The sequence below is a fragment of the Hyposmocoma kahamanoa genome, unplaced genomic scaffold (genome assembly GCF_003589595.1).
Source record: "Hyposmocoma kahamanoa isolate Upper Pololo Valley unplaced genomic scaffold, ASM358959v1 79, whole genome shotgun sequence".
NCBI classification, from domain to species: Eukaryota; Metazoa; Arthropoda; class Insecta; order Lepidoptera; family Cosmopterigidae; genus Hyposmocoma; species Hyposmocoma kahamanoa.
The window spans coordinates 10,232,062-10,245,002 of NW_020653993.1; the positions used below are offsets into that span (position 1 = coordinate 10,232,062).

Consider the following 12,941-nt stretch of genomic DNA (forward strand, 5'->3'; position numbering starts at 1 on the left):
CATCGAGGAAATACTCAAATCAAATCAAATCATTTATTTCTTTGTGATACACAGGTTATAAAGTTGTTACAAGAATGAATTTTGAATCACTGTGATCCGCCTTATGGCATACAAAGTTTTCTTAGTTTTAGTAATTCTCATGCAATAATTTGTAATAATATTATAATCATGCAGTCCAATTAATGCAACCTAATACTAATGAAACATAATAACAATAGTAAAATAATCAATAATAAATTTAATCATATGAAATGTAAATTTTATAAAAAATCTTCAATATTATAGAATGTCCAATCATTTAGGTAATTAAATAATAATTTCTTAAATTCTGCACAATCGTTGCAATTCCTAATTTCAAGTGGAAGTTTGTTATAAACCTTCGTAGCCATTACTATTACACTCTTTTGAAGTAGAGCAGTTTTACATGATCTACTAATACTTCGACTCTGCTCCTCACCACCCCAACCCCCTCGTGGTGGCTGCATCCTCTTACGACCCCCTTAGGGAACAACCCCACCGCGTAAATAGGACCCGTCGGCCAAGGGAACTCCTCAACGACCCTCACGACCCTATCACTCTCGCCACTTCGAAGGCCAACCAGCGCTCCCCTCCAGCAGTCCCTCACGCACCAACCGTCCTCGCCGGCGAGGTCGTAGAGCCTCATCATTTCAGCAAGTACACTGGTAGATTCTCTCCTACAGCACGCCCTTCTGGCGGAAGTCTCCATTAGCGCCCTGAGCCGAGGTCCGTGTCAACTTGGGCGCCCTCAGGCCCGTTCTTAGCTTTAAGTTTGTTTTAGGGGCTATGAGACTTCAGGTCGCCCTTTTCTCCGGTGGCGCAGTCAAGGCCATCAGCGGCCAAGTGCAAAATATCCTTCAAAAAAAAAAAGTTATTGTAAAGTGAAATCTAAGAATACAGAGAGCTCAGTAAGGCAACCAGGAGTTGAGTCCCTTCTTAGGAACTGCTACCCGGATCTTCTGACGTTTCGTACGCTCATATACGGTGAAATATTATTGCCCATCTTATAGGGTGAAAAACCTCATCTCGCGGGAACGGTTTCCAGGAGTCGAGTCCCTACTGGGAACAACTGCCCGCACCTTCCGCATATAAGGTGAAATTGTATTGGCAACATACAAGGTGAAAATAAAAATCTTCTGAACAAACAACAATTTGGGGTTTCACTTGGCTTGTTTTGGTAACCTCATCCAACGGAAGAGAGAACCTCCTACTACTGACTATCCTTAATTGCCACCGAATTAGGTAACCTGAAAATTACCCAAATCAGTCTTCTTTACTAATTAACACTCGACTGGTCAAATATAAAAACCCTAATAAAAGCTGGACAAGCTCGACACTGTCTAATTTGGCCAAATCCAAAGTAATTCGAGAATTACTGCGTTCGGGTTTTGATAATGGTGCTGGTGAAATTATAGGCACATGGGACTTGTCAACTTATGTCTCAGGGTCCGATGTTTGCGATTTCAAGCTTTGAATGGCACTGCAATTGCTATGGACAGGTGTGTCGCTTTACACCAGACGCACGACTTATTCGTCCCGTCACTTGGTGTCATAAAAAAAACTATGTTCGGCTTTATCCGGACGCCTTGCAACGGTATTTTTACGTATATATCTTTTTACATTTTCGCTTGTTCTGCTCGTCGCTGTAAGCTTCGTTCAAAATATCAGTATTGTGCAATACTGCGTTATTGTGTAAAGGCAGCGATTACAGTACGAACAGCACATTGTAGAGTATTGGGAAAAAGAAATATATTTGTAATTTGTTTGTTATTTGCAGTGGAAGACGCATGGCCGCGAATATCGTGGGTGTTGATCATCATTCTATCGGTGACTGTATTTGTTGGTGCGCTCGCCGTGCTTTGCGTCTGTCTCTATTTGTGTAAGTATTTATTTATCTTCTTCTTCTTATCGTATCGACGGCATGTACTATATCGTGGTGAAAGGGTTTGCCAATCCGCGTAAGGCTAAGCTAGTAGCCGATTGTTGCCCAAGATGCGCCAGATGTACGAGAAAGGAATGGTGCGTCTTTCGTGCACCCTATTAGTTTGTAGTAATGCTTTCCGTATTTGATTGACAAGAGAGACGGTTATTTGTTGCACGGCCGATAGAGCAAGCGTCTTCTTTATGTCGCATAAAGGTTTTAGTGCGTTAGCATTTCTTTTATTTTTTTCTATCCTCTAAGGTTAGCATACATCACACTTAATGAGATTTATTATACAAGATATGGAAATTAAATATCGAATGTCGAAATTGACAGTGTACTGTGACATTCCTAATTATAGTGTCAAAATTACACGGGCTTAGGTCGGCCATATACAGTCGGAATTCTGATTCGAAATTCCGTTTTGGAATATCGATTCGAGATTCCGTATAAATAACACACACTTACCTACGTTTATTTCTGTTCGGAATAACAAAACTCATTTGAGAGACGCAAGGCATTGAGTTCAGATGTTCTCGCAACGAAATGGTATTTGACGATGACTGTCAAATGCTATTACATAGTTGCTGTGTATTACTAAAAAAAGGAAAAAACGTCGTCGTTACTGGATGCACCCCCGGAACACCTAAATATTGCAAGACTGTGAATTTTACGTAAAAAAAGCCTGTCATGTCAATGAACTCTATGACGAATTATTTAATAAAATAAGAGAAAAGACAATTTATACACAGTTAAAAATATTTGTAGAAATATCTATCAGGAAATCGTATGCTTGGTAGCCACATCAGCATACTTAGCGTAAGTAAATAGCGTTTAGCAAATAAAGCGCAAGTGATTTTGAATAACTTCGAAAGGAGAGTGACAAAACTGAATATAATTTATTGTATACAGATAGATTTTTTAAAGCTATTATTATACTTCGTGTGTTCATAAGTTTTGAGACGAATTAAAAGTTACATAAAAATTTTGAATTAAGTTATAATTTACAAATTTTCAAACAACTAACAACAATTATTACTCAAAATGACCGCCTCTATTCCTAATACTAGCTCTTAGGCCACGGCCCGTGATGTCAAACGCGCCGATTTGTATGGGTGAGTTCGCGAAACGGACGAGTCTGGGCGGCCTCGGGCCGACGCGCGCGTAGCGGAGCGTATTCCAATACCTACGCATTGAGAGCCGCACGCTGTGAAGTTACCGAACCGTTACAGCAATGGATCCGAACATTCCGCCACGGGCAAGCACGGGCGCGCTCGGGGGGCCCTCTTTCCACGGCGCGTTTGCCCGAAACGAATCTGGGGTCGCGACACGAATCTTCTCCAGTGGGATTCGTTGGTGAGGGCCCGCTTTAGAGAATCCAAGTTTGGGTGGGACTTTTGGCAGGCCCTATTGTGTTTTATCTTTTAAAGTCAAAGTTTGTCTCAAAACTTTTGTACACGCGAGGTAGTGCTCTATTTAATAAATAAATAAATAACGCGCACACTCAACATAGCCCCGCACTAGGGAAACCCTGTGTCGCGGGTGCCATGGACACACACATAGACAACCACAAATTACACCCAAACTCACGAGAGAAATAAATGTAAGCCATACAAACATTTCTCCCGGCCCGGGAATCGAACCTGGGACCTCTGCGTGGCAGTCCGGCATGGTAACCGTTCGGCCACGGAGGCAGTTTAATTTGGCACCTGTTGTATAATAAGGCCACATGACAACATTCCTATTTTGGCCACCAAGCAGTAATGTTAGCATTACTGCGTTTCGGTTTTGAAGGGTAAGGGTGCTGGTGAAGTTACAGGCACATGGAACTTGTCAACTTATGTCTCAGGGTGACGGGCGCAAGGGCAGTGCCCCTCAGGTCTTGATCTTGCGATGTAAAGCTCTGAATGGCACTGCAACTGTTATGGACAGGTGTATAGCTTACCATCAGGTGCACGGCTTGTTCGTCCCGTCACCTACACCACGACTTGATTGGTTTGTTTAAAAAAACCAATATACAGGATTTAGATAAAAAAAAAACAGTTTTATTTCCTATGTGTAACAATCGCACAAACCTAAGAACTCAATATAAATACAAGTTTTTGTATTTTTGTACAGATAACACATACCAAAAGAAAAAAGAGAACGAGCTCCGTCAAAAGCGTCTCCTAGAACAAGAAGTTCAGCTTCACAGACTCCGTAATGCTCCCGAGAATCCACTGGCAATGGCGTTCAACCCCCACTATGGCGCTGAGTGTATTTTGCCTCAAGGAATCGACGTTAGAGGCCTGCCTCAAGTTTCTAGGGAAAGCCTTAAGCTTGTCAAGTAAGTAACAAAATTTACAAGTTTATAAAATTATATAATACACAAAATATACGTAATAATAGTTAATGCAAGGCTTCAAAGTTGTTGTTTAACGTGAGTGCTTGTATTGAAACCGGAGCAAGCGAAGGATTCGAAGGGTCGTATTCTAGAACTCTACTCAATGCTCAAGTCAGGATTGCACTGGAAACACAAGCACTGGAAATACGACCCTAATGGCAGGGAGTTGAGTGTGATTTCAAGTGCTTTAAACCATACTCAAATCCTGACTTGAGTATTGAGTAGAGTTCTAGAATACGACCCTAAGATTGAAAATTCAAAAATAGGATCCTGAGTGTAGCGAAGGTTTCAAACATCGGTTCTAAGACACGAGTCGCAAAACAACTTTGCTGCCGAGCGAAACACATAACTTTTCACCTCACTATAGCGAGGAAAATGGTAGATGAAAGAAAAACAGTTGAACTATAATAAATCACGGATCGAAGGAATTTTTTCTGAGTGTTTTTTCTGATAATTATAACAAACTAGTGTAGTAATTTCACAAAAAATAATTGAATATCAATTCAATAAAAATTTAATTTATAATAAATCAGTTTAGTTCTTCGACGAATTAAAATAATTTAATAAACAAAATTAGTTATCGTTGACAATTTAATGCCAACAATAATAAGAATAAAATATACCAACGGATTTATATTACATAAAATAATTACGAGAAATCGCGTAGTTGAACGTGTCATTGTGTTTTTTTTTCGTCGATAGAAAAAGTTAGGTGCACCACAGTTAATTGTCAAGTTCGAATTTCAAAAACCCTTTCCAAGCCAGTGTGGAAAAAACGCTCTTGCTCGCAGATTTCCAATGAAAACGAAAGCCTTTCCGAGCTAGTGAGGTAAAAAACTAATATTAAGTCCATTGTACTATGCAGAACACGTATTGTAAGTTAGTATACCTACTCAGTATTTAAGAAACATGTAAGTACACACTCCAGCACATCAAGCTACACATTGACGTATCTTGTTCCGTTGCCCAGGAGGCGAACAAAAACGTGTAGTCCGATGTGCCGTTGTCCGTACAATAAAATAAAAATAACATTTAAAATACATGTAGATTCTCTAGTTTCTTATTGTTATTTCTTATAGAAAAATGCTTTGATCTGACTGGACAAGACTAGTGGAGTATTTTCACAAAATGATTTGAATACAAGAATAAAATTAGCAAAAACATGATATTCAATAAAAATAAATATTGCATTTAACATAGCGACATTTTTGTCAGTCTCTGGTAGCTGTAAAGGTATATGAAGAAACTTTCATAAGTTTCTCATAGATGGTGCTACGGCAAAAAGCCGTTTAAGCCCAATATAGTGATTTATATTTCGATAACTAACTTAATTTTTGGACGTTTTTATTTTTTTTTCGTTGTTTCCGATTTTCATAACACAAGTGCAGTTGGCTAGAGCGGTGTCCTCAGTTAGCCAACAGACGTTGGTTCGAGGCCAGCCAAATCGAGGAACTTTTCCTTGTTTGTTCGATGTTTGTATCAAGCAAGTGGAGTATTTAATTTAGATTTAAACATTGATTATATTGTTTTGTTAATAATATTTTTTATTTTGAATTTTCTAAAGTGATTAAGTAATTTTATTATTTAAGAATATGGTCCATAAACATCTGAAATAAATGAATTTTATTTTATATTTATTTAAAAAAATGTATGCTATATATAATATAATAATAATATATAATTTAAAAAAGTCAATTTTTTTTGTCGAATTCAAATTACGTTACTGCGGGACGGAAGGGAACCGAATTTATGTAACCGATGACGCCCCAAAAAACAAAGCGCGTGTCTTCCGGAGATTTCCCGCACAGTCACCGGCATTAGTAGAGTTCGGCTAGGAACGTACTGTTACCTTTACTATATCTGCCGCCAAGCAGTATTGTGAGCATTACTGCGTTCCTGTTTTCAAGGGTACGGGAGCTGGTGAAATACATGGGACTTGTCAACTTATGTCTCAGGTTGACAGGCGCAGTAATGGTGGGCACTATTACACAATACAAAACGCAAAAAAAAAAATCTTTTATTTCAGACCACAGTAATCCATATAAATTAGTAGGTTAGTAACATAACAACTTATAACTATGTTTGTTATTAGGGTTAGTACAATTACATAACTAAAAATTAATAAAATTAAAAATAAAATGAGAAAAGCAAAAGCAAAGGTGGTCATGGCCTAATTTGTAAGAACTTTTAAGAGTTCTTCCAAGGAACTACTGCCACCTTACCTATTTCTGTCACCAAGCAGTAAAATGGGACTTGCCAATATCTCAAGCTGACGGGCGAAGTTATAGTGCCCCTCAGATCTTTCCGATTCAAAGCTCTGAATAGCATTGCAACTGTTATGGACAAGTGTGTCGCTTTCCACCAGACGCACGACTTATTCGTCCCGACATACTAAAAAAACCCATAGTTACCGTATTGTATCGTATCTGGTTTGTATGTACGTTCCACAATTGACATAAAGTTTATTATGCTATGTACAATTCCGATAAAATTCGCTTCCGTTCCGTTCTGCAGTAATGTAAATTGAGCCCTAATGCTATTTCTTTTGTAGTCAAGCACGTAGTTAAAGTTATTCAAGTTATTTTTATGTATTGTTTTTAATAAATGTTTATTATTTAGTTATTATCTGTAATTGTTTAAGTTTCGAATGACAAATAAAACCCATTTTTATTTTTATTTTTTATTTATCATTTTTTAAAGAACCTCTATATCTACCTTATGTAAAACATTACCAATAAATAACATATCTCAAAAAAAATCGTATTGAAACTTGATTGTTACGCTGCTGTGTAGCAATTTTTGGAATATTTCTTGTGTACTGTTTTCTAATTTTGCCATTTTTAATTTTGCCAAATAATTGCTGAAAACCAACACCTCAGGTCGAATTTTCTGTCCGTAGCTAAAATCTGAGAAGTTCTATATGCGTGTGCAGCGACACATTTATTTTCATGAGTATTGTGCATTTAACTTGTGTAAAATACTTTTTCACCTCACTAACTCGGAAAGGCTTTCTTTCTCATACATATACGCGCGCATAAGCGTTTTTTCCACACTAGCGTGGAAAAGGTTTATGAAACTCGAACTTGACGATGGACTGTGGTGCACCTAACTTGTTCTTTCGATGAAAAAAAACATAATGACGCGATTTGTCGTACATTATTTATGTAATTATAAATCCGTTAGTATATTTTATTCTTATTATTCTTGATGTTAAATTGACAACGATAACTAATTTTGTTTATTAAAACTGATTTATTAAAGTTCAACTGCTTTTCTTTCATCTATCATTTTCCTTGCTATAGTGAGGTGGAGAGTTGTGTGTTTCGCTCGGCAGCAAAGTTGTTTTGCGTCTCGTGCTTTGGAACCCTCGCTACGCTCAGGATTCTATTTTTGAACCACTCGCGGCACTCGTGTCAAACAACAACTTTGCACCCTTGCATAACAAATAACTGTTCTGTGTGTGTATAGGTATATTAAAATTTAGGGTATTGTAGTATTAATTTTTTTAATATTCTATATTGTATTTAGTAAGCTTCTATGTGTATCGGCGATAACGCAATAAATCATTGTGTGTTTAATTAAGCAATCATTTTTTTTTCCTTAGAGCTTTAGGTCAAGGCGCATTCGGCGAAGTATATCAAGGATTATACCGTCACCGCATTGGCGACACTGTAGAAATGCCAGTAGCTGTGAAGACTTTGCCCGAACTATCTACGGGACAAGCGGAGTCAGATTTCTTGATGGAGGCAGCCATTATGGCCAAGTTCAACCATCCTAACATCGTGCACCTTATTGGTGTTTGTTTTGATCGACATCCGAGGTAAGAACTTGGCTGTATTGTGAGTTTGTAAAAAATTCCATATCTGTACCTTGTTATTGTCAAATAAAGAACACGTATCTAATATATTCTCATACAGAGGTATTTCTGAAACACTACAACCTCGTAGAACAATGTTACTAACATCATTAACAACAACTTTTGTGCCACGATTTTTTACAAAACATTGTAGATTTTCCAAAAATAGAATTTCAAGTTTTTTGTAGGGTTGTGACCACACTAGGACCGCAAGAATACAATTTGGAGTTGGGCAGATTGAACGTAATGGAGACATAAATATTGTTCTGGGAAACCCGTTACAGAAAATAACCAAAAAGATTCTATACTTACGTAACCTATTGCATCAAAACCAAAAATGCCCCTAACTGTCCACGCAATTTGAGATTCCCTATGAGGCCGTATAAACATAAACACCATGTAGTACAGTGTTATAGGCGTTGTTAAAAATTAAGAATAAAAAAAAGTTTTTAGTACTATTTGATATGTTTTAGATCTATATTAGGTGGTAACAGAGTTTACCCCCGCGTTTTGCATCAGATTGGGTATTCACGTTAGCCCCCTCTTTTGTTACCACAGAGTTATCGTTTAGAGCATACTTTCCCGAAGTGGTTTCTACCGCCCCCCACTGAGCGCTGAATAGTCCTGGGGCGGTAGGGACATCGGAAGCAATTATGTAACGTTGACGTTGTCTAAGGACGTTGCTAACGCATTTGAAGAAACAAACCTGAATTATCCTACATATATATTATAACTGCTTTGCCTTGTGATTTTTTGTGTTAAGTTAATATAAAAAATACGTGTTTTCAATTATTTTTTGTCGTAATGGGCGTTGAAACTTTTTTGTCTTGCCTAAGAGGGTCAAAAAGTTGATGAATCTATGGTTTAGAGCGTTACATTTAAATATTTTTACTGATGGATTATTAAATGTTGTGGAACAAAAGTTGTTGTTTATGATGTAAGCAATATAATCAAGGTTGTATTTTACAAATCGATATCTCCAATGAACACTACACCAAGTTTATTTTTTTGTCATTTTCTGTTATTTTTGTAAACAGCCATATTTATTAACTCTTACTTAATGTATTATGCTTCTCGAATTTTGTGAAAAAACAAGAAACGAAAAACAAAATTCGAAAAAAAAACAAAAAAACGAATTTGTGAAAAAAAGAAATAAAAAACAGTTTAAAAATTTAATTGGCGTAGTGATAATTGGAGGAATCGAAATATCTTGTAGAGAAGCATATTCGTGGCATATCCCATACGCGCAGATGCCGTAAATGACGTATACGAGTTTGTGCAAAGGTTTCTCGTTTGAATCGCATTAACGTGTGTCGTCTGCATAGGTTATAAACGACAATTATTTTGCCGCTAGATTCATAGTCCTCGAGCTGTTAGCAGGCGGGGATTTAAAGAACTTCTTGCGCGAAAGTAGGCCAAAACCAGAACGTGCCAGCGCTCTCACTATGAAGGATTTACTTCTGTGCTCACTTGACGTCTGCAAGGGATGTCGGTATTTAGAGGCACAACGATTTATACACAGGTAAATAGAATTATCATTATTTTCTAGTATAGAATGTGAAAAAACAAGCCAAATTCGATTGTTATTGTTGTCGTATTAGAATTATTTATTTTTCAACTTGGCAACAACACTACCTTGGATACATTGTATAAATGTTAAAATCGAGTTCTTAAGAATAATAACTTTTCGTTTTAGACCACCATGATAGTTAACCAACTTAAAAAAAAGAGGAGGTTCTCAATGCGACAGTATTTTTTGTTTGTATGTATGTTTCACGATTGTTCCCGCATTTGTGAACCGATTTTGACGATTCTTTTTTATCGCAAAGAAGGTACCTCAGTGCTGGTTCTATTTAAATTTGAAAAAAATATTCCACCTCTAAGGGTGGCAGACTAGGGGTTGAACCCGATTTCGCGCACGAACTTTTGAAGTCGGTTTTTTCATAAAAACATTATAATTGTTTGTTTTGAAATACCTACTTACAAATTAAATTGCACGCTTAAAGTATTTTCTTACTTAGCAACACCAGCACGCCAATGAAATTTTCGAGATTCGCTCTGGAACTTTTGGAGGGAAAAGTGTCGTTTTTATCTTGACTTTCAATTATTTTGTGAAATCTAGTTTAAAGTGGAATAGGATAGTGCTATTGTGCCTTAATCGAAGATTAAAACGCGAAATTATACGAATCTCGAACTAAAATACCCGTATCGGCCCGTTTTAAGGAATCCCGGTCAATCCAAGCACGCCGCCTCAAATTGCCTATCCTCTTTGTGGCGGCCATATAATTACAGAAACATAATTAAACTTCATGTTTAGGCTGATGGCTTTGCCAAAGCTTTAATAAATAAAAAAAATAAAAAATGAAATGTTCAAGCATACGCTCTGCCAACTTTTCACCAAATAGTTATAATATTCAGAGTGCTATTGGAACTGCCACCCATTCTATATTAAGGATGCAGTTTTCTTTATGATTATGGCATAGAAATCATGCCAGATACACTGCAATTGTAGTGCAGTGTAGCATTTGCAGAAACACTCTGAACCCATTATTATACTGTACACGGAGAGTGTTCAACCCACAGACAATATCTAGGTAGACATGAAATTCACTTAGTTGCCGCTGCTAGTGGTGCCAGTTTAGGCGATTTTTCGCCGTTTAGGCTACTTCGAGGGGTCGTGCGGCGACTAAAAAAGAGAACGGCGATTGGACGACATTTAGGCTATGTGTGAAATAGGAAAAGGCGATTTTAGGCTACTTAATAAAAGTCTGGGGAATTACAAACTTGATTGGGGAATTGTGGAAACAAGATAGTTCATATTTCCCAATATCCGGCAACAAGCAGAATTGTTTTCCTTGATTTTTAGGGATTTTATGGCTTGGACCAATATCGGCTACTTCACACACATAAATTGGCGAATTAACTTCGCATAAGTCTGACAACAACTGCACGCTTAGTTTTCATACAAATTACTGTACCTGCTGTGTCTGTCTAGATATCTGTAATTCAACCCTTTTTTGGCATGCTTTTCAACTAAATCCAGCAATCGTCAGAGATCTACGTTCGCGCCCACAGTGTAGGTATAATTTTTAAAGCCTTCGAAATCATATAGTGCTCTAAATATTCAAGAATTTCACTCATTTAAGAGATATTTCGTTGAGTACCTACTTATTTGTAACCCAAAACAATGAAACTGAAATAATATAAACAATCAGTCAGATCGCAGGAATTTTCCTTTTTGTTGTTCGATTTTTGCATCAATAATGATTCGTGATTATCATAGTTATAAATGGAAGGGAAAAATCCACTTAATGATTAGGTTTATTAAAGCATTTTCGAATAAGTTGGTAATTAACCAATTTAGCTTTTAGACCCGTTTAGCTCTTGCAGGTATTTTCGATCTAAGGGCGTGTTCCCATTATGTCGTGCCGACAGATAGTCGTGCAACTTAAAGTGTCGTGGCTTGTGTATTTAAATAAAAATGTTCACATCTAGAAGAATCGTGTTGTACTAACACGATTAACCGTCGTTCACAACTTTCTTGACGTTACGACAACAGACTGTCGAGACAATGGGAAGTGCTAGAACGACAGTCGTCTGACGATAAATAAAACGTCACGATAAAAATGTCACGATAGTAGTGTTGTCACATTTTATTTATCGTTGTCTCATATCTGCAAACGACAAGCGGCTGCCGTGAAACGATAAATTGACGTTACGATCTAGTGGGAACAGCTAGACACGACAGTCGTTCAACGATAAAATAAACGTCCACGACATAGTCACGACAGATAACAGGCTAGACGCAACAGTCGTCCAACAATAAATAAAACGTTACGACATAATGGATCCGAGGGGCACTACCACTGCGCCCGTCACCCAGAGACATAAGTTGACAAGTCCCATGTGCCTGTAATTTCACCAACACCCTTACCATTTGAAACCGGAACACAGTAAGGTAATGTGGTAGTACTTCCTTGGACGAACTCAAAGTTCTTCGAATTACAAATTAGGCCATGACCACCTCTAACGATTGTGTTTTGCATTTCTGTACAGGGACATAGCAGCGCGTAATTGTTTACTAACGTCACGTGGCCCGGGTCGCGTGGTGAAGATAGCCGACTTCGGAATGGCGCGCGACATCTACCGATCAGATTACTACAAGAAGGGCGGCAAGGCCATGCTGCCGATCAAGTGGATGCCGCCAGAGGCTTATATAGACGGAGTTTTTACCATCAAAACTGACGTCTGGTAAGTGTATTGTTACTTTCAAATTTACCTTTAATTACGTTGAAAATTAACTCGTTATTTTTTGTCATTGGTAAATACTTCAATTACATGCAAACACACAGACACGCATATAGACTCCAGGACCCCGATTCAGAACTCTTCGATATTTTAATCGAATCATTCGTTTGGAAATCGTTCTCGAATCGAAAGGCGCCTTCCGAGCTATTCAGAACACTCCGAGTTAAACATTCGATTCGGATACGATATTATTATCCAACAACGTTTACGGAGTTAGTCGGTGACATAGATTATAAGAAAAATGAAAATGAAAGAAGAATAATGAAAAATGGAAATCAGATATACGTTTTTAAGACTTTAATGGCCTAAAATATATGAATGCATTAGTCTTGCATTAAAATAATACATTTTTAAGACTTTAATGGCCTAAAATATAGGAATGCATTTGTCTTGCATTAAAATAATACATTTTTAAGACTTTAATGGCCTAAAATATAGGAATGCATTAGTCTTGC

At 37.5% G+C, this 12,941-nt stretch overlaps 1 protein-coding gene across 1 annotated transcript in view; it reads left to right on the forward strand.

Annotated features, from left to right (window-relative positions):
* The window catches only part of LOC113233552 (ALK tyrosine kinase receptor), a 76,896-nt gene that overhangs the window by 33,035 nt on the left and 30,920 nt on the right, over nucleotides 1–12,941 (forward strand). The window contains exons 17-21 of the mRNA XM_026468673.1: nucleotides 1,796–1,897; nucleotides 4,058–4,265; nucleotides 7,927–8,142; nucleotides 9,533–9,700; nucleotides 12,235–12,429. Of these exons, the coding sequence (XP_026324458.1) occupies nucleotides 1,796–1,897; nucleotides 4,058–4,265; nucleotides 7,927–8,142; nucleotides 9,533–9,700; nucleotides 12,235–12,429 (889 nt within the window). The remainder of the gene's footprint in view (nucleotides 1–1,795; nucleotides 1,898–4,057; nucleotides 4,266–7,926; nucleotides 8,143–9,532; nucleotides 9,701–12,234; nucleotides 12,430–12,941) is intronic.